At 44.3% G+C, this 21955-nt stretch overlaps 1 protein-coding gene and 1 non-coding gene across 3 annotated transcripts in view; both read right to left on the bottom strand.

The window, feature by feature from the left end:
* Nucleotides 1-21955, bottom strand: part of LOC124798103 (ras-related and estrogen-regulated growth inhibitor-like) — a 589819-nt gene that overhangs the window by 15554 nt on the left and 552310 nt on the right. For both annotated transcript variants that reach the window (XM_047261357.1, XM_047261366.1), the window contains one exon: nucleotides 19013-19194. In XM_047261357.1, coding sequence (XP_047117313.1) covers nucleotides 19013-19194 — 182 coding nt within the window. The remainder of the gene's footprint in view (nucleotides 1-19012; nucleotides 19195-21955) is intronic.
* Nucleotides 9841-9915, bottom strand: Trnal-caa. Its single transcript has one exon. It is a non-coding gene; the product is annotated as a tRNA-Leu (tRNA).

The following is a 21955-nucleotide window of genomic DNA, read 5'->3' as shown; positions in this document are numbered from 1 at the left end:
AAAATTTCCAACCTTTCATTTCGTGTGAAAATTTTCTCCTGAAACGTAGATTAGTGACTTTAGTTGCAACCTGGTTCACGTGGAAGTACAGTAGGTTTCGCTCGGCTTCCCTACTGATGATATGCTGAGACAATGTTCACAGGTAGGTGCAGGTTCGTCGTAAAAGGGACGGAAGGAACCGCGCCGCCGCAACTTGACTTCCAGTAGGTCGCAGATATAAAACACAGGACTTTCAATTGGAAGAATTAGTGGTATGAAACGAAAAATGATGTAGGGAATCATTTTAATTCTCGACGAGAGGTATCTTGAGCACCCACCAAATATAGGCAGGTAATCATAACAGCTGTAGCCGATCAGTGCCTAGGTTACATCACATGCTGAACTGTTTCTATGATGTGAATGATTACTTGCAACAAAAATTGCTGAACGCTATGGGAGGAAACTGTAGAGTTATCGCTTGCATCATATGTTCATGGTGTATTATTATCCAATAAAATTTCTACTCCTATTTTTCTGTCTCTCATTTATTTTATGTTCTTTTGGAATTGTTGAACTGTCATGAAATCAAATCGTATCGTTTCTTTTTATTGCCGCTTGAAGTTTTAAGTTTATTGTAAACACTTAATATACAGATTGTTCCAAAGTCTTCGAGACAAATGTGTAGAGTTAATAGTTCACTTCATGGGGAACAGCTCCTGTTAGAAAGGAAATATTTGCTGACACTTTCCAGTGACGTTAGGTGGCGTTTCAGTCTGCTTATGCCCCTGAGAGGCGTCCGGGCATAGGCAGTCTGTGGTATTCAGATGCAGTGTGTGTTGCCTACCGTCCAGTCATCTGCTGTGCGGGGAATGTGGTGAACCGAACAAAACTGGAGTTCCTGATTGGTCTCTTTCTTCACTTAGAGACATCCATTCTTATGGCTTTCTTATTAAATATTACTATCAATTTACAGGGGTAGGTAGCATTCAGCAGGCCTGGTTAGCAGATAGTGCTAGTTCGCTGTAATCGTCGTCCTAGGGACACCGAATTCAATAATAATACGCATAGCGTTGTCGGGAATGTCAGCGAAAATTTTGTCTCTAACAACACTTGTTCCCCATGATGTAATGTCTCACCCCTAAAAGTTAGTCCCGAAGATTTTGAAGCAGCCTATGTACAGAGCGTCCCTGTTCCAGAGGTTGCCCCTCAGTCTGCAAGATCCGGGCGGTCGCAGAGGGTGGGCTTACTGGTAGTTGGGAGCTCCAACGTCAGGCGCGTAATGGGGCCCCTTAGGGATATGGCAGCAAGAGAGGGGAAGAAAACCAATGTGCACTCCGTATGCATACCGGGGGGAGTCATTCCAGATGTGGAAAGGGTCCTTCCGGATGCCATGAAGGGTACAGGGTGCACCCATCTGCAGGTGGTCGCTCATGTCGGCACCAATGATGTGTGTCGCTATGGATCGGAGGAAATCCTCTATGGCTTCCGACGGCTATCTGATTTGGTGAAGACTGCCAGTCTCGCTAGCGGGATGAAAGCAGAGCTCACCATCTGCAGCATCGTCGACAGGACTGACTGCGGACCTTTGGTACAGAGCCGAGTGGAGGGTCTGAATCAGAGGCTGAGACGGTTCTGCGACCGTGTGGGCTGCAGATTCCTCGACTTGCGCCATAGGGTGGTAGGGTTTCGGGTTCCGCTGGATAGGTCAGGAGTCCACTACACGCAACAAGCGGCTACACGGGTAGTAGGGGTTGTGTGGCGTGGGATGGCGGTTTTTTAGGTTAGATGGCCTTGGGCAAGTACAGAAAGGGCAACAGCCTCGACGGGTGCGGGGCAAAGTCAGGAAATGCGGGGACCAAGCAGCAGTCGGTATTGTAATTGTAAACTGTCGTAGCTGTGTTGGTAAAGTACCGGAACTTCAAGCGCTGATAGAGAGCACCGAACTGAAATCGTTATAGGTACAGAAAGCTGGCTCAAGCCAGAGATAAATTCTGCCGACATTTTTACAAAGGTACAGACGGTGTTTAGAAAGGATAGATTGCATGCAACCGGTGGTGGAGTGTTCATCGCTGTTAGTAGTAGATTATCCTGTAGTGAAGTAGAAGTGGATAGTTCCTGTGAATTATTATGGGTGGAGGTTACACTCAACAACCGAGCTAGGTTAATAATTGGCTCCTTTTACCGACCTCCCCACTCAGCAGCATTAGTGGCAGAACAACTGAGAGAAAATTTGGAATACATTTCACATAAATTTTCTCAGCATGTTATAGTCTTAGGTTGGGATTTCAATTTTCCAGATATAGACTGGGACACTCAGATGTTTATGACGGGTGGTAGGGACAGAGCATCGAGTGACGTTATACTGAGTGCACTATCCGAAAATTACCTTGAGCAATTAAACAGAGAACCGACTCGTGGAGATAACATCTTGGACCTACTGATAACAAACAGACCCGAACTTTTCGACTCTGTATGTGCAGAACAGGGAATCAGTGATCATAAGGCCGTTGCAGCATCCCTGAATATGGAAGTTTATAGAAATATAATAAAAGGGCGGAAGGTTTATCTGTTTAGCAAGAGTAATAGAAGGCAGATTTCAGACTACCTAACAGATCAAAACGAAAATTTCTGTTCCGACACTGACAATGTTGAGTGTTTATGGAAAAAGTTCAAGGCAATCGTAAAATGCGTTTTAGACAGGTACGTGCCGAGTAAAACTGTGAGGGACGGGAAAAACCCACCGTGGTACAACAATAAAGTTAGGAAACTACTGCGAAAGCAAAGAGAGCTTCACTCCTAGTTTAAACGCAGCCAAAACCTCTCAGACAAACAGAAGCTAAACGATGTCAAAGTTAGCGTAAGGAGGGCTATGCGTGAAGCGTTCAGTGAATTCGAAAGTAAAATTCTATGTACCGACTTGACAGAAAAGTTCTGGTCTTACGTTAAATCAGTAAGTGGCTCGAAACAGCATATCCAGACACTCCGGGATGATGATGGCATTGAAACAGAGGATGTCACGCGTAAAGCTGAAATACTAAACACCTTTTTCCAAATCTGTTTCGCAGAGGAAGACCGCACTGCAGTTCCTTCTCTAAATGCTCGCACAAACGAAAAATGGCTGACATGAAATAAGTGTCCAAGGAATAGAAAAGCAACTGAAATCACTCAACAGAGGAAAATCCACTGGACCTGACGGGGTACCAATTCGATTCTACGCAAAGTACGCGAAAGAAATTGCTCCCCTTCTAACAGCCGTGTACAGCAAGTCTCTAGAGGAACAGAAGGTTCCAAATGATTGGAAAAGAGCACAGGTAGTCCCAGTCTTCAAGAAGGGTCGTCGAGCAGAAGCGCAAAACTATAGACCTATATCTCTGACGTCGGTCTGTTGTAGAATTTTAGAACATGTTTTTTGCTCGAGTATCATGTCGTTTTTGGAAACCCAGAATCTACTATGTAGGAATCAACATGGATTCCGGAAACAACTCGCTTTATTTGTTCATGAGACGCAGAAAGTATTAGATACAGGCTCCCAGGTAGATGCTATTTTTCTTGACTTTCGGAAGGCGTTCGATACAGTTACGCACTGTCGCCTGATAAACAAAGTAAGAGCCTACGGAATATCAGACCAGCTGTGTGGCTGGATTGAAGAGTTTTTAGCAAACAGAAGACAGCATGTTGTTATCAACGGAGAGACGTCTACAGACGTTAAAGTAACCTCTGGCGTGCCACAGGGGAGTGTTATGGGACCATTGCGTTTCACAATATATATAAATAACCTAGTAGATAGTGTCGGAAGTTCCATGCGGCTTTTCGCGGATGATGCTGTAGTATACAGAGAAGTTGCAGCATTAGAAAATTGTAGCGAAATGCAGGAAGATCTGCAGCGGATAGGCACTTGGTGCAGGGAGTGGCAACTGACCCTTAACATAGACAAATGTAATGTACTGCGAATACATAGAAAGAAGGATCCTTTACTGTATGTTTATATGCTAGCGGAACAAACACTGGTAGCAGTTAGTTCTGTAAAATATCTGGGAATATGCGTGCGGAACGATTTGCAGTGGAATGATCATATAAAATTAATTGTTGGTAAGGCGGGTACCAGGCTGAGATTCATTGGGAGAGTCCTTAGAAAATGTAGTCCATCAACAAAGGAGGTGGCTTACAAAACACTCGTTCGACCTATAATTGAGTATTGCTCATCAGTGTGAGATCCGTACCAGATCGGGTTGACGGAGGAGATAGAGAAGATCCAAAGAAGAGCGGCGCGTTTCGTCACAGGGTTATTTGGTAACCGTGATAGCGTTACGGAGATGATTAACAAACTCAAGTGGCAGACTCTGCAAGAGAGGCGCTCTGCATCGCGGTGTAGCTTGCTCGCCAGGTTTCGAGAGGGTGCGTTGCTGGATGAGGTATCGAATATACTGCTTCCCCCTACTTATACCTCCCGAGGAGATCACGAATGTAAAATCTGAGAGATTAGAGCGCGCACTGAGGCTTTCAGACAGTCGTTCTTCCCGCGAACCATACGCGACTGGAACAGGAGAGGGAGGTAATGACAGTGGCACGTAAAGTGCTTTCCGCCACACACCGTTGGGTGGCTTGCGGAGTATAAATTGTAGATGTAGAAGGAATGGTGAAGTTCAGGAACGTGACAGAAACGATTCTTCGAAGCAAAAAAGTCCAGCAAACATGGGCTCTATGATGCGTGTCTTAAGAGATGTAACACTTCACCATCTTTGATACTGCGTAACAAACCTGTTCTACTGCAAGCTCTTTGCTTTCCATATTTTGGGGTGTGGTAGTATGGGCCAAAACAAGAAAGAAAAGTCAGTAAACGTGGGCTCTAAACAGCATCCCGTAGTATCTATGAGCACTTCTTCAGTACAATAGATGTGTTTCACTGCAGTGAAGGTGAACAAGTGCTCATAGGTCTTAAGGTATGCATTATAGAGCTTATGTTTGTTAGACTATTTTTCTTAAAATGATCGTTCCTCTCGTATGCCTGAATATTGACCATTCCTCCTTGGACTACTTGTATATATATTCTAATATCAAACTTTGTTTTTATTTGACAATATCCATACGATATTGCATTGTAACTGGATGGAGAAATTAAAGAAAATGCAGAAATATAAAATGAAGTGCGATATGAATCTTGGTGTGAATGCCATATGTCTGACAGATGGCGTCTTTTGTTAATTTCGGTGTGTCTTGGAACACCTAAAATGCTGACTTATAATTATTTTCCGACTTGTACAGAATATCAAAGTTTCTTCTGTTTTTACTACGTCGTGTATGGCTTTTTTGTTCTTCGTTCCAGTTTTCTGAGTATATCCTTACACCAACTGAGTTTTTGAGCTTAGATAAAATTGCCCGGAATCTACCGGGAACGGAGCTTGTCCATGAAAAACCGAACCTACTGCAGTATTCAGTTTGGCTATGGATGTTTTTATTTCCAGGCAAGTTACTTTCTGAAGGTGTTCAACCATGCCACGTGCAGTATCGACACTTTTTGGAACGACAACCGAACTTGCTGAACTTCGTATTATGTATCAGTGACGGAAGAACGGCCACGAAGTAATTGTAGACTGTCTTCCGTGAGGGTGAACGATTACCAAAAGTGAAACGAAATGATTTGTATCATTGTTGTTGAGTTACACGTTTACGAAACCCGCCCGGTTAGCCGACTGATCTAACGCACGGTTTTCCTGATTGGGAAGGAGCGCCTGGTCACCGGCAGGAATCCGCCCGGCGTACTTGTGTCGAGGTCCGGTGAGCCGGCCAGTCTGTGGATGGTTTTTAGGCGGTTTTCCATCTGCCTCGGCGAATGCGGGCTGGTTCCCCTTATTCCGCCTCAGCTACACTATGTCGGCGATTGCTGCGCAAACAAGTTCTCCACGTACGCGTACACCACCATTACTCTACCACGCAAACATAGGGGATACACTCGTCTGGTGTGAGACGTTCCCTGGGGTGTCCACCGGGGGCTGAACCGCACAATAACCCTGGGTTCGGTGTGGGGCGGCGGAGGGGTGAAGTGGACTGCGGTAGTCGTCGTGGGGTTGCGGACCACTGCGGCTACGGCGGGGACGGAGGCTCTCCGTCGTTTCTAGGTCCCCGGTTACCATAACATAACATACAGTACACGTTTACGGAAACGGTAAGAATTCATGGAACGAAAACATTCACTGGTTTCCGCGACACTGCTTACTTAAACAATCATTTTTAATAAACTACGGGGCTAACTGATGAACAGTCATTGTTCTAACAATAACAAATGAAAAATTTTAAAACCACAGTAACGTCACATGTTAACAGCGGCATCTAGTGAGCGTTTTTTAAATCCTAAAAGATAAGCATCGTTCTTCCTGTATAACCAAAGGTAGTAGAACACAGGCTTGCTGAAAGCAATCTGCGGGTTGACACTTTCTGACAGATTAAAACTCTGTGCTGGATGAAGACTCGAATCCGAAACCTTAACTGTCGCGAGCATATGCTCTTACCGGCTGAGCTATCCGGGCACGTCTCCGGCCCTTATCTTCTACTTTCCGAACTTCAAGTCAGTTCTCCTGCAGCCTTGCGGTACAGCATTCCTCGAATAATGGATGCAGCAGAGTGTTGTCTCAACATTTGCTTAGAAAAGGTAAAGTTCACAGGCTGGATTCCCGATTCAACACACAGTTTTAATCGGTCAGGTAATTTCAGAACATCTCACTCTCCGCCGATGAATGAAAAATTCATTCCAGAACCTTGGGGGTATTGACAGCTTTATCACCAGTGAGAGTCAAAGAAGAGCGGCTAATTCCTTCACGGCTTCGATTGGTGTACGCCACAAAGAAATTTACTGTTGCAATTCCGAGAGTACACGTTCCAAAAGAAGGTCAAAAAAACATACCACTTCCTCCCATATGTATTCCTCGGAAGGAGATGACAGCACAAGCTCATACACCAGCTCATCGATTGAGAAAAGAAGGAGTACAAGCTACTGTTGAGTATACGGGCTGATTTTGGTAAGTGGAAACGAACTGCATCGTATTATGGAGATTTTGGCAGAAATGTGTTCCAATGGAAATGCACCCACTTGAACATGGAGATAAAAGGTCTCTGACAGCGACCTCGGTACTAGAATCAGGCAGGAGGCCCGCCAGCGTGGGGTCAGCAGACGAGGGCGTGGAGCGTTCTGCATGACAACTGCCACTATCCATGTCACCTGCAACGAGTGCAGACCGTATTACCCAAAGTCTGGCATCCGCGGCGACCGTTTTGTCGCTGGTTCGACACACAGGCCCCCATGGTGATGTGGTTTCTGTTATTCATCCTATTCACAAACAAGACTGCCTCAATGCCGCACGGTATCGTGAACCTTCGCAACACCCACCTCTGGGCTCGGGAGAGCCCCCATGGTATACGAGGTGCGGCTAGAAAAAAACCGGACTGATGCTGGAAAAAACATTTATTTACAATTATTTACAATTTCATGTTATCTCCTTCAATGTACTCTCCTCCTCGGTCTCTACACCGCTCCATACGAATTTTCCACTGTTCATAGCAATGCTGCAGATCATTTTCGGTAAGTCCATACATTACTTCCGTCGCTTTTTCTTTTACTGCTTCAACAGTCTCAAATCTAGTTCCTTTCAAAGCTGACTTGACTTTAGGGAAAAGAAAAAAGTCACAGGGGGCCAAATCAGGTGAGTAGGGTGGATGATCTAAGATGGGAATGTTGTGTTTTGCCAAAAACGTCTTCACTGACAACGCACTGTGAGCTGGGGCATTGTCTTGGTGAAGGATCCATGACTTTTTTCTCCACAAATCGTTCCGTTTTCTCTGTACTCGCTCACGTAGGGTAGCCAGGACGCTAATGTAGTAATGCTGATTCACTGTCAGTCAATGTGCACAATCCCTTTGATGTCAAAAAGCAATCATCATTGCCTTGAAATTCGATTTTGACATTCGTGCTTTTTTTTGTCGTGGAGAACCAGGAGTTTTCGAATGCATCGATTGGCGTTTAGTTTCGGGATCGTAAGTAAAAAACCACGATTCATCGCAAGTAATAACATTTTGTAAGAAGGTGGGATCACTTTCAATGTTTTCCAGGATGTCAGAACAAATCATTCTTAGGCGTTCCTTCTGTTCAATTGTGAGACACTTTGGAACCATTTTTGAACACACTTTGTTCATGTTGAAACTTTCATAAAGAATCTGCCTAACACTTTCCTTGTCAACTCCTGTTAACTCAGACACTGCTCTGATTGTTAAACGGCGATCTTGTAGAACAAGTTTACCGATTTTTTCAATGTTTGCATCAGTTTTTGCTGACAATGGTTTGCCAGTGCGAGTGTCATCACTGGTGTCTTCGCGGCCATCTTTAAATCGTTTAAACCACTCAAACACTTGTGTTCGCGATAAACAGTCATCGCCGTACACTTGTTGTAACATTACAAACGTTTCACTTGCAGATTTTCCTAGTTTGAAACGAAATTTGATGTTAACACGCTGTTCTTTCTGTACACTCAACATTTTCCGACGCACAGACAAAACGTCAACTACTTAAAACAGACGCCACGGGTAGACTGAGTGCAGGAGGCAGATGAAACTCGAGCAGTAGGCGGAGCGAGAGTCATGTGACAGGCCACGCGACTTTCAGCCTTATTGCATTCGTTTTATTGTTTCACCAGTACTAGTCCGGTTTTTTTCTAGCCACACCTCGTAATCCCAGTGAACAATCAGCACTGGTTTAGCCTCAACGTGTGGCTGCAGGTTATTTGCAACTGCTTCCTGCGACTAGTCATCGTTCAACAACGTATCATGGGCGAGGAATATCTGCTGTTCCTGTGGGTGACCCTGCCTCTCCTACTGAAATCTTGCCTTTGGTGATACGAAAGGTAATGTGGCTGCTACACGATGTTGCTACAGCTCTCTGCCACCTTGACTATAAAGCTAAAACACAAGTACAGACAGAAATTCCCAACTTCCCTGACGTGTGGTTTAAATCCTTGAAAAATACATAGGCAGAAAAAAAACCCTAACACCGAGAAAGAGTTGTGCGACTTGAACGAAAGTTGGTAGGAGTGTTTCTACATCAGAAAGATGATGTCTGTTCAAATTTCGCGCCAGTTGCATGAATGGCGTTAGTAGAATCACTAAGAGGATGCAAATCAGGTTTGCTTAAAATACACGCTGTACCGGTCATGAGCGTTAGTTAGCTTTGAGACAGGACGTGGTGAATTGATGTTAGTCAAGAATCCCTTTAAAGGCGGCGAAGACGCCATTATCCACACGTCACTGAGTTTGAACGAGGTCGTGTAATAGGGCTACGAGAAGCTGGAAGTTCCTTCTCCGATACTGCAGAAAGACTTCTCAACCACGGTACATGATTGCTGGCAGCAGTGGTCACGGGATTGTTCGGTCGCAAGAAGCCCGAGCACCGGACGGCCACGTGGCACTACTGAGAGGGTAGACCATCGTGTTAAGCGTACGGCTGTGGGGCATCGTTCTGTATCTACAGCAGCAATCTGAGCAGCAGTTGGCAACTCACTGACGCAACGAACTGTGACAGATCGGTTACTTTAGCGACAGTTCCGAGCTAGAAGCCCAGTTACGCTCATTCTCGTGACCCCATACCATCGCCATTTGCGACTTCAGTGGTATCAAGCGAGAGCTCGTTGGAGGGCAGGGTGGAGGTCCGTTGTGTTTTCTGACGACAGCTGTATCTCCCTCGGTGCGAGTGATGGCCGTGTGTTGGTTAGGAGCAGGCCAGTTGATGGTCTACAGTCAACCTGTCTGTGGCCAGAATGAGGTTTTCATTCTGCAGCGGTGTGCGCGCTGATATGAAACTTCCTGGGAGATTAAAATTGTGTGCCGGACCGAGACTCGAACTCGGGACCTTTGCCTTTTGCGGGCAAGTGCTCTACCAACTGAGCTACCCAAGCACGACTCAAGACCCGTCCTCACAGCTTTACTTCCACCAATACCTCGTCTCCTTCCTTCCAAACTTTACAGAAGTTCACCAGCTGCGAGGAGGGGCTTGAGTCGTGCTTGGGTAGCTCAGTTGGTAGAGCACTTGCCCGAGAAAGGCAAAGGTCCTGAGTTCGAGTCTCGGTCCCGCACACAGTTTTAATCTGCCAGGACGTTTCAACCTGTCTGTGTGCAAGACACACTGGACCTACACCTGAAGTTCCAGTTATGGTCTCGCGTGCGACAGAAGGCGCACTCTCATGGTTATCCCACGCACCCTGACAGCAAATTTGTACGCCAATCTGGAGAATCGACCTGTTGTGCTGCCATTCACAAACAGCATTCCAGAGGTTGTTTTTGCAGGATAACGCTGAGCCCACATACCACTATCGTAACCCAACCTGCTCTACAGAGTGTCAGCGTTTGCCAGCCGAGTACAAATGGGACATAATCGAACGATAACTCCAGCGTCATACACGATCAGCATTAACCGTAACTGTATTGGCCAACCGAGTGCCACAGGCATGGAACTTATCCCACAAACTGACATCCGGCACCTGTACAACACAATGCAAACACATTTCAACATCCTGTCGGTTACACAGGTCATTAATGTACCAGCATTTCACACTTGTAGTGGATAGTGGCTGATCTCGCGGTTACATTAACTTGAAATCTTGTAATTTTAATCACTTAAATATGTTATCTAGATTAACACATTCCCGAAATTTCATTACTCTACAGTAGTAAGTTTTTGTGTTACCATTTTTTTTTCGCGTCAGTGTACATTACCAAAGATCTCCTGTCTTCATCTTCAAGTGGGTGTAGCTCACTCGGAACGTGTTTCCTGTCACATGTCCATATGAGACTTGTAACTCTTTACCCTCTCAGGCATAGTTTCCGGCAGTTCATACCCACTTAGCGAAATCGTCGCGAAGATGTAGATAAGCATTCGATGATGTAGATATCCCGGCGGCCTGCCGCCCCTTCACAGCACTTCCGTGAGAGGTACCTCGCGTGCCGAGACTGCGTCCGCAGCCGGCAGTGCCATAAAGCCGCGAGCGGTGCGTGGCGTTGCGTGACGTGCTGGGCAGGGCTGGCTCGCTCGCCCGTGCGCATACGAGACGACCCCCGCGCCGGCGCAGATAAATCACGACCGCCTTAAACACGCTGAATTACACCCACTCTGCACCGTATCTGACGGCGCGGGTGCGGCCGTAAAGAAAGGAAAAGTCGTGCAGCGGGCAACCACTTTCCGCTGATGGAAGCCGCATGTCTTGTTGTTTCATAAGGAGTTCTGATGGGTGTGCGATGAGATACGTCTGTCCACGAACTGCGGCAGTTACGGAACAGGGAAGTGCTCGTGCCCGGCTGTAAGAGTCTAACATCTCTTGTTTCTTGTTCTGAACCAGTAAGGACAATCTTAACAACCGGTGACATAAAAGGAGTTAAAGGGATGCGACCGTTTAATTTGGAGTACTAAATACACTGCACAACACAATTCAAGGTGTCACTTTTTTCGAAAGCCCTGACTATTTCCTGTTGCGACGTAGAAGTTAACAGGTCTGCTCAAAAATGCCTACACCTGTCCCCTATAATCGTGCAAAACTGTAGCGACACTTCCAACAGCAAGGCGTCGACTTACGCGATAAAAAAGGCCAGAGCTCAGAGGCGTAATACGGGTTAACGCTGCCACATTGTCACCAGATTTTAAAACAATTCTGCCTAACAGTGTTCAGAAAGGATGGAGTAGTAAATAGTGGAGTATTTACTGCTGTCAGAAGTAGCCTACCTTGTAGTGGAATTGAAGTATATAGTTCCTGCGAAATAATATGGGTAGAGGTTATTCTTGACAATCGGACTAAACTATTGCCGGCCGCGGTGGTCTAGCGGCTCTAGGCGCTCAGTCCGGAACCGCGCGACTGCTACGGTCGCAGGTTCGAATCCTGCCTCGGGCATGGATGTGTGTGATGTCCTTAGGTTAGTTAGGTTTAAGTAGTTCTAAGTTCTAGGGGACTGATGACCACAGATTTTGAGTCCCATAGTGCTCAGAGCCATTTGAACCATTTGAACTAAACTATTAACTGGATCGTTTCACCGACACCCCCCCCCCCCCCCCTCCCCGACTCAGAAGATATAGTTGCTGAACAGTTTAAAGAAAACTTGAGTCGCATTTCAAAGAGGTACCCCACTCATACAATTGTAGTCGGTGGTGACTTCAATCTACTCTCGATATGCTGGAAAAATTATACGTTTAAAGCCAGCGACAGGCATAAAACCTTATCCGAAATTGTACTGAATTTTTTCTCAGAAAATTATTTTGAACAATTAGTCCATGAGACCACTCAAACCGTAAATGGTTGCGAAAGCATACTTGACCTCGTAGCAACAAATAATCCTGGACAGACAGGGAGTATCGTGACGAATACAGGGATTAACGGCCACAAGGCAGTTGCTGCTAGGCTGAATACATTAACACCTACAACCATCAAAAAGAAACGCAAATTATATCTATTTAAAAAAGCTGATAGAAATGCTCTTAATTTTTTTTTTTTTAAGGGACAGTCTTCACTCCTTCCGATCTGATCACGTAAGCGTAGAAATATGTGGAATCATTTCAATGAGATAGTATCGACGGCAATTGACAGATACATACCACAAAAATCAATAAGTGATGGTACTGATGCTCCATGATACACAAAACATGTCAGATCGCTGTTGCAGAAGCAGCGAAAAAAGCATGCCAACTTTAAAAGAACGCAAGATCCCCAAGACTCGTAAAGTTTTGCAGAAGATCAAAATATAGCGCGTACTTCAATGGGAGATGATTTAATAATTTCCACAACGAAACTCTGTCTCGGAATCTGGCAGAAAACCGAAACAGATTCTGGTCATATATGAAGCACACCAGTGGCAAGACGCAATCAATACCTCCACTGCGCCATACCAACGGTGAAGTCACTGATGACAGTGTCACTAAAGCGGGGTTATTAAACATGGTTTTCCGAAACTCCTTCAGCAAAGAAGACGAAGTAAATATTCCGGAATTCCGATCTACGACAACTGCCAAGATGAGAAACATTGAAGTAGATACCCCCGGTGTAGCAAAGGAGCTTAAATCACTTGATAAAGGCAAGGCCTCCGGTCCAGATTGTATACCAGTCAGGTTCCTTTCAGAGTATGCTGATACAATAGCTCCATATTTAGCAACTATATACAATCGCTCGCTCACAGAAAGATCCGTACCTAAGGACTGGAAAATTGCTCAACTCACACCAGTACCCAAAAAGGGAAGTAGGAGTAATCCGCTGAATTACAGGCCCATGTCACTAATGTCGATTTGCAGAAGGATTCTGGAACAGATACTGTGTTCGATCATTATGAATTACCTCGAAGAAAACGATTTGTTGACACATAGCAACGATTCAGAAAATATCTTTCTTGTGAAACACAACTAGCTCTTTATACTCATGAAGTAATGAGTGCTATCGGATGTCAAATTGATTTCACATTTTTAGATTTTCTGAAAGTTTTCGTCACCGTGCCTCACAACCCTCTTCTAACCAAACGGCATGCCTATGGAATATCGCCTCAGTTGTGCGACTGGATTAGTGCTTTCCTGTCAGAAATGCCACAGTTCGTACTAATAGGCGGAAAGTCATCGAGTAAAACAGAAGTAATATCCGGCGTACCCCAAGGAAGTGTTGTAGGCCCTCTATTGTTCCTGATCTATTTTAACGACGTAAGAGGCAATCTGAGTAGTCTTCTTAGTTTGTTTGCAGATGATGCTGTCATTTACCGTCTTGTAAAGTCATCAGATGACGAAACCAACTGCAAAATGATTTAGATATCTGTATGGTGCGAAAAGTGGCAATTGACCCTGAACAAAGCAAAGTGTGAAGTCATTCAAATGAGTGCTAAAAGAAATGCGCTAAATTTCGATTACGCGATAAGTCACACAAATCTGAAGGCTGTAAATTCAACTAAGTACTTAGGGATTATAATTGCAAATAACCTAAATTGGAACGATCACATAAATAATATGATAGAGCAAACCAAAGACTGCGATTCATTACCAGAAAAATTAGAAGGTGCAACAGGTCTACTAAAGAGACTGTTTACACCACGCTTGTCCTTCCCATTCTGGAGTACTGATGTGCGGTGTGGGTTCCGCATCAGGTGGGACTGACGGATGAAATCGGAAAAGTACAAAGAAGGGCAGCTCGTTTTATATTATCGCGGAATAGGGGGGATAGTGCCACAAACTTGATACGTGAATTGGAGTGGCAATCATTAAAATAAAGGCGTTTTTCGTTGCGACAGGATCTTCTCATGTAATTTCAATCACCAATTTTCTCCTCCGATTGCGAAAACATTCAGTTGGCACCCATCTCCATAGGGAGAAATGATCATCACGATAAAATAAGAGAAATAAGGGCTCACTTAGAAAAATTTAAGTGTTTGCTTTTCCCGCGCGCCGTTCGAGAATGGAACGGTAGAGGGACTGCTTGAAGATGGTTCATTGAACCCTCTGCAAGGCACTTTATTGTGAACAGCAGAGCGATCATGTAGATGTAGATAAACGCTGCCGTTGATGTGTCACACGATGGGAAGGTCGTCACACCCCCTATTATCCTCATTTCATCCCTCTTTTTCTCGGTCCTGCGACAACGGTCGGAACCACGACGCCTAGCGTCTTAATCATTCGATTTTCTCAAGAATGGGCAAAGAAAACGTTTCAGATACATTTTCGCTCAGAATAGACAAGAAAAGTACTAGGGGTGTGGAATAAAGTGCATCAATGATGTCGCCGATTCGCTTGGGGAGTCGATTCCCACACATTTCGCGGTCGGAAACGACAGTTTTCACTGTGATGAGCAGCATGACGATTTTCTTGACAGTCTTTGACACTGCTGACACGCCCACGACGAATCAACCCTTCTCTAAGGACATCGCAGGCCTGCAACCCAACTGAATGCGATCGCACCCCTTTGGATTGCAACGCGACCCCAATTTTTGTTCTGGTGTACTGGCTGGAACCACTAGGAACCGTTCAAAAGCACTCGATGAAACCTGAACGTCATCCGAAGCAGCAAAGGATATTTATGCTTTTTCAGCTTTTCTGTTTCACAGTCACCGCGGGGGGCGGGATAATGAGTGGGTGAGATATTGGCACATGCTTGAACAAAACAGCAAAGGATCTCTCTCAGTGCCCCAGTTCGGCAACACTTTCTGTGCCTCCTACGCACCTTTCTTGGGAACTTCTAAAAACGTCCCGGCACAGAACAGCCATTCACTGTCTCTTAGCACCTGTGTGACAGGCAATCGTTTCGACAAACTTCAGACTGTTGACGGCTTGCGAAATTTGTGTGGTAACGACAGGCTTGTCTTATTTTTTTTTTATTTCACATGTGTCGACACTCTGCTATTTGAAGCGTCGCCGAGCCCGAAGGCGCCGTTGCAAAGCGCCACCCTTTTGCACCGTTATAGAGGAAATTCATATGCATCTTTGAGCCAAATTTCATATTTCTGCTTTGCCACTGGAGAAAAGTATGCGGTTTCGAAAAAGTGACCATGTAATTGAGTTTCATAGTTCACATTATTTGCCTTCATAACCAGCAACCTTTATTATATTTCCACCCTAAAATGCCTTCCAGATCACCTCCACTATTTTGCCTAAGTACGAAAATTACATGTGTGACAATATTTTGATTATTGGACCAATACCATCTAGCGACGCAAATCTGTACCTTATCCTAAATGTAGACAGTTCAATAGAGCATGATACCCTGTACTGAAGTGAATAGGATGTCTACTAAGTGTGCTATCTCCTTTTACCGTTAACTGTCTCACTTATCTCGATGTAAATGTTTTTTGCTTTTGTATCGCAGGTGTGATAGAGGTACTCCGAAACGCGTTATAAGCTGCAAGGATAGCCGTAAAGGTACTGAAGGCTAAGAGAAATGATTTATTCAGTGCTTCAAAGGGCAACATTGACGAGTTTACAGTTCTAAGCAGACTTACAGCTTTTCGTAACGTGTTACTTTTGAAGTAATCTTAATCAGTATGATTTTGACCTCGTTGTTCTGTTCTTAAACCATTCGGTGACACTTGCAAATAGCTTCGTTTTCCCTATCCATGAAGTTAAAAATTAAGGAACGAGTATACTAATGTGTCATTTCTCCGCCCTATAGCTATACCTCCACATACTAGATCGCGTCTCTATAAATAAAGGAGTGCACAGTGCTTAACCCCAATTGTAGGTTGCTATCTAACGCTTCCAGAGGTATCAAATATTTGTTTTTCTATATTTCATACAGTTACTGACCAAATTAAAAACAAAAAAAAATGCCGTCGTAGTCTATTCATTAAGGGATATAATCTCATATTAAAGATTTAATATAAAAGTCAAATATTGAACTTAGAAACTGGTTGTCTGTCTTGAAGTAAACTAAATCACGACTCGTAGATCATCCAGTATCTGAGAGAGCACTTAATAACTTCCAACGAACTTTATATGTAATTTCGAACATTGTCTAAACTTTTTCTCCCTGACACAACCCACAAAATAATGAAAGGAAAACGGTTTATTGCTTACTGCAGCATCAGGCATGCCAACTTACTTTTATTGTACTATTTACTGACATGGACAACACGGAAATCAAATTTTCGTCATTTTTTTGTATTTATGTTTGTGTTCTGGACTCAAATATCCATAAAAAGTTCTCGAGAACACCGACTTTGAAGTTTCCTTACCCTAAAGTGAGGTAGACTTTTCGACAGACAGGTTCGTTCTGCTATAAATTGTTCGCTTGCCATGTGGGCAGCTAGGGTTCGAATCTCAGCTGATGCAAATTTTTAAAGAATGCTGCAGGCTCTACGACCATTTCCGTGAACCTTAAAATACATAAAGATGGAAAAAAATCGCTAGTGCTTGAGACTTGTAATCGCTGGTTCGAGTATCGTTTGGGTCATAATTTTTTTCTAATTTTTCTGTTGAGTTCGAACACAGACGTCATTTAAATATTAAATTCATCAAATACATGCTGGTTAAGAGATATGCAATTGTCATTTATTTCTAATTACATACTGCATACAAAAATCCAGTATACATTGCAAATACAGAGTGATCGTTAGTAAAACCGACAGACTGCAGAGACGGACTCGTGACTGGAAATGGAAGAAAAACATCGTATGAACATGTGTCCGGAAATGCTTCGTTGTCGAGGTAGATGGCACTGACGAATGACTGTTGCTTTGACCACGTGCCATGTGTTCCTTGTGTGTTACAGGTTGTGTGATTGACGCAGCGTACCGCAAGCAGCAGAATGGTCCAGTAATCATGTCGGAAACAAGCCGAAATGGTGTTTGTCTACGGCCAAGCAGACGGAAATGGTCGAAAGGAAGCACGACTATACCAAAACAAGTACCTTCACAGACACCAAAGCACATCACACAACATTTCAAGCCCTTTTTAGGGTTTTATGTGATACATGGGTCCTGTCGTATAGACGAGCGTGCAAGGAGGCGGCGGACGGTGGGTACACCAGATTCGGAAAACCGTGTTTTATAAGATATTGAGACGAATCCTAGTACAAGCTCCAGGAAAGTGGCCCGCCAACATGGTGTAAGCCAAAGTACGATTATGTGTATTCTGCATGACAACCGGTTCTACCCTACCACATGCAATTTCATTGAGACCACTCTGAAGATCTGTTGTGACGTGGACGCGATGCGGCCCTCATACTGTGCTGAGAGACGATTTGTTGTCGTTGTACGCACACCGTCCTTTCCGGACACATATTCGTAGTACTTTTCTTCAGCCGCCAGGGTAGCCGAGAGCGCTAATGCGCTGCTTCCTGGACTCGGGTAGGCGCGCCAGCCCCGAATCGAATCCCCCCGGCAGATTAACGACACGGGCTGGTGTGCCAGCCAGCCTGGATGTGGTTTTTAGGCGGTTTTCCACATCCTGATAGGTGAATACCGGGCTGGTCCCCACGTTCCGCCTCAGTTACACGACTCACAGACATTTGAAAACGTTCGCACTATTTCATGACTTACACTCGACACAGACAGCTGGGGTACACTACTTCCGTCCCAGGGGGTTGGGGGTGGTGTGAGAAAGGGCATCTGGCCCCCCTCTGCAATTAACACTGCCAAATCCGTACTAATAAAAGCTGACCGCGCTTTGGAGCGGGACAAAGGCCCCAAGAAAGGAAGAAAGAAAGAATTCATAGTACATTTCTTCCTCCATTTCCATTCAGGAAGCCATCCCTGCAGAGTGTTCGTTTTATTAATGTTCACCCTGTATAAATTGTTAATTATTGATTATTTTTAGAAGAACTTTATTAAAGATGGTTTAAATTATTATAAATTAAGAATTATAATTTTTTCATCTACACGACCAAAGACCTTAGTAAGTAAGGAAATTTGAATTTGACATGCCAACCTGTTCAAGAGGAAAAGAGATCGTAACAGACGGATAGAGAAACAGACAAGTAAGAAAGGAAAAAAAAATTGTGTTATGATTACAAATTAACAGTTTTCATATTTTTGCCTTGACGTATACTGTGAAACCTTGCTAACTGCCGAATTTTCTGATTCCAGATCAACAGAAACTAACCTGTAAGTTCTCATGAGTCAGTTTTCAGGTATCAAGATATATGACACGAATTGTCGTATCTTTTGACTAAACTGACTGAGAGGCTTAAAATTTGTACACTGTCAAGAGACCATGGACGTTACTATGTGACATAAATTTTAAAGTGATACGTCTACCGATTCCTGAGGATTATGGTTCTTAAAAGTCGGACAAAAAGACAGACACACACGGACAGACGGGCAACAAAGTGAGCCTATATGGGTTCCGTTTTTACACACTGAGGCACGGAATCCCCCCCAAGAAAGTAAAAAAGTCCAATTGCCGTGTAGTCGCCTTGTTGCCTTGTGGCTGTGAGGCGACGCAGAGAGTACTGTTTACGTAGCAGAAGGAAGGCGGATTAGGACTTGACGTCCCGAGTGGGCAGCGGAGGCAGCTGCTGGTGGTGACAGTGGTGGTGGTGGTCGTTCTTACCGCGAGTGGTCGAGGTCTCGCTTGTTGCCGAGCAGCAGCGTCGTGAAGTAGGAGGGCAGCTTCAGCTTGGCCAGCTTGTCCAGCAGTTCGTGCGCGTCGTTGAAGCTGGCGCGGTCGCACACGCTGTACACGACCACGAACGCCTCGCCCCACCGGATGTGGTCGTACAGGCAGCCCGTCGCCTGAAACAGAAAGACACGCCGACTCACACAACGTCCACTTGTCGTGGTCCACCCAGCTCAAGTCTCTTCAAATCCAAGCAAATATTATAGCCTACGTCAGTTTCAACCTGCTTATTGTATTCGAGTGTTAAGCGGCCCTTAGAGGGTCAACAGTATTGCTCAATAACGTTGTGCACAATGATTTTGACGTTCTCCCTAGAATACCCAGAGATATTGTCCATTATACTGTCAACAATATTGTACGGCAGTGCTGTTGTTCGGAATGTAGCACGAAAGAGACGCAGCTGCTGTGATAACGGCTCTACTCTGTTGTAAGCAGAAAAATAAGGTTGACGCCAAATCGGTTCAAGAAGATTACTCAAGTAAACTTGTTGAGAGATTTAGACTGAGGGAAAGGAAAAAGACTGTCATAACTTATTGTGTGTTGATGGTGCAACATTTGATACATTACTGGAAATGGTTCTCCTCTCTCCATATGTAGACACTTGCTCCCCTCCTCCTTTCCCACCCCGGATGAGTTTCGGTGGATGCCATACCCCATCATCAAAAATAAAATAATGGAATGAGATACGCGGTCCCACTAAGCCCGCGCTTATCTATTATGCTACGATACCTTGCTACAGGCAATTTTTTCGAAGACTCCAAATTTGCAAGTGCAGTTTTACCTTACGGTATCTGATACATGCTTACGGAAACGTGCCATGCAGTAATACGTGCACTAAAGGACTATATTCGGGTAGTAATGTATACAAGAAGATAAATATTTGTATATATCCTTTTATTAATAACTCTGGGTTCATTAAATTTTTTAAAAACCTCTTCCTTTCTGGTTTATCCCTATATTGAAACTTCCTGGCAGATTAAAAGTGTGTGCCGGACCGAGACTCGAACTCGGGACCTTTGCCTTTCACGGGCAAGTGTTCTCTGCCAGGAAGTTTTATATCAGCGCACATTCCGCTGCAGATTGAAAATTTCATTCTGGAAACATCCCCCAGGCTGTGGCTAAGCCATGTCTCCGCGATATCCTTTCTTTCAGGAGTGCTAGTTCTGCAAGGTTCGCAGGAGAGCTTCTGTAATGTTTGCAAGAAAGGAGACGTGGTACTGGCAGAAGTACAGCTGTGAGGACGGGGCGTGAGTCGTGCTTGGGTGGCTCAGTCGGTAGAGCACTTGCCCGCGAAAGGCAAAGGTCCCAAGATGGAGTCTACGTCCGGCACACAGATTTTAATCTGCAAGAAGTTTCGTATCAGCGCAGCGTCCGCTGCAGAGTGAAAATCTCATTCTGGATCCCTACATTATCTGAACAACAAATCGTAAGATTCATCATTCTTAACACCTCTGTTTTTGTAGTCATCTGCCCTAGCATCCCACAGTGCCGGCATTAACTTCACATTTACATGCACTCCATTAATGCAACTCTTTCGTCTTGTTTTGAACTCATTTTCCACACAACAACATCGAACATAATTTAACCTAACCTCCTTGGTCCGTGTAGCATGCGAGAGATTGGCCAGGATATTGTCAGTACTGCCCACAGACAGCACTATAGTTCCAAGAAGTGCAACATGCTTCAAAACTTTTTATGTTCTTAACATTCTTGTGGAACCTCTCAATCTCACACCTACACGATCAATATTATTGAGTATCCGGGAAATATTTTCAATATCATTGCCTGCCTTGGAGCCACTTCTGTCAACCACTGCTATTTTTACCCCCACACACTTCCATCCATTAAAAAAAATGACGATTCCTCGGATCAGGAAGTCTCGTTAACAGCTGATCCCTTCTTTTAGTGAAGTTGTGCCGTAAATTTCTTTTTTGCTATACTCGATATGTATCTTCACGTTATGTTAGTCTGCAGGGTTTCGGGGCCGATTTCGCTAAAGTTAAAATCTTCTGGGTTGTTAGGCTCTGTCATATTTCTTCAAACAATGGACGATTTGATCCCTCGACTGTGATCATCTTCAGGATCTTGTGGTGTCTACAGTGGACACCACAAGACCCTGAAGAAGATCCCAGCAGAGGAGTCGAAAGGTACACTGTTTGACGAAATATGACGTGGCCTAACATTCTAAATGATCTTAATTCTAGTCTCCTCATTAGTTATTCGATGTACTCATTCAATTTTCAGCTTTCTTCTCTAAAATCACATTGAAAAAAGGTGTTCTTTTTTGTGTGAACCGTTTACTGTCCACATTCCCCTTCAAGCATAACTGCTATTGTCCCGTAACAAGCGATTCGGAAGTTCAGCGCATAAAACTTTCAGCTACTCGCCAATCGCATAACCGAAGCGTTTATCTCTATCTTCATATAATGGAACAATCCCAACATCTATCAAAGGGTGCGACCAAATCACACCACACATAAAAAAGTTTATAAAGGCGTAATATAAAGAAGTTTAGGATTTTGCGTTCTGCTGATGACGAATATTGAGGGGCGGGAAAGGAAAAGACAATGCCACTTCAACGAAATCATTCTGGAATTCGCTTTAAGCGACTTTTGGAAGTCATGAGAACGTGTATTTTATCACTTCAACAAAATATCCTATGCTGAAATATGCGACCGTATATGCACTAAATGGTAAAAAAATTGTCTTGATAGCCAATATAACTTGATTTATCGTCACGTTAGGCATTTAGGGAGAACCTCATCATCAGGTATGTGGCGTGAAATATAAAACATAAGACAGTATGTCAAAAGGAGTACTTTATAAGAATGTACTAACAGCGGAGAACATTCCTACGCGATACACAGTATCTCGATG

Source organism: Schistocerca piceifrons, chromosome 1 (assembly GCF_021461385.2).
Source record: "Schistocerca piceifrons isolate TAMUIC-IGC-003096 chromosome 1, iqSchPice1.1, whole genome shotgun sequence".
NCBI classification, from domain to species: Eukaryota; Metazoa; Arthropoda; class Insecta; order Orthoptera; family Acrididae; genus Schistocerca; species Schistocerca piceifrons.
Note: the sequence above shows the minus strand (reverse complement) of the source record. Positions and strands in the feature narration are given on the sequence as shown.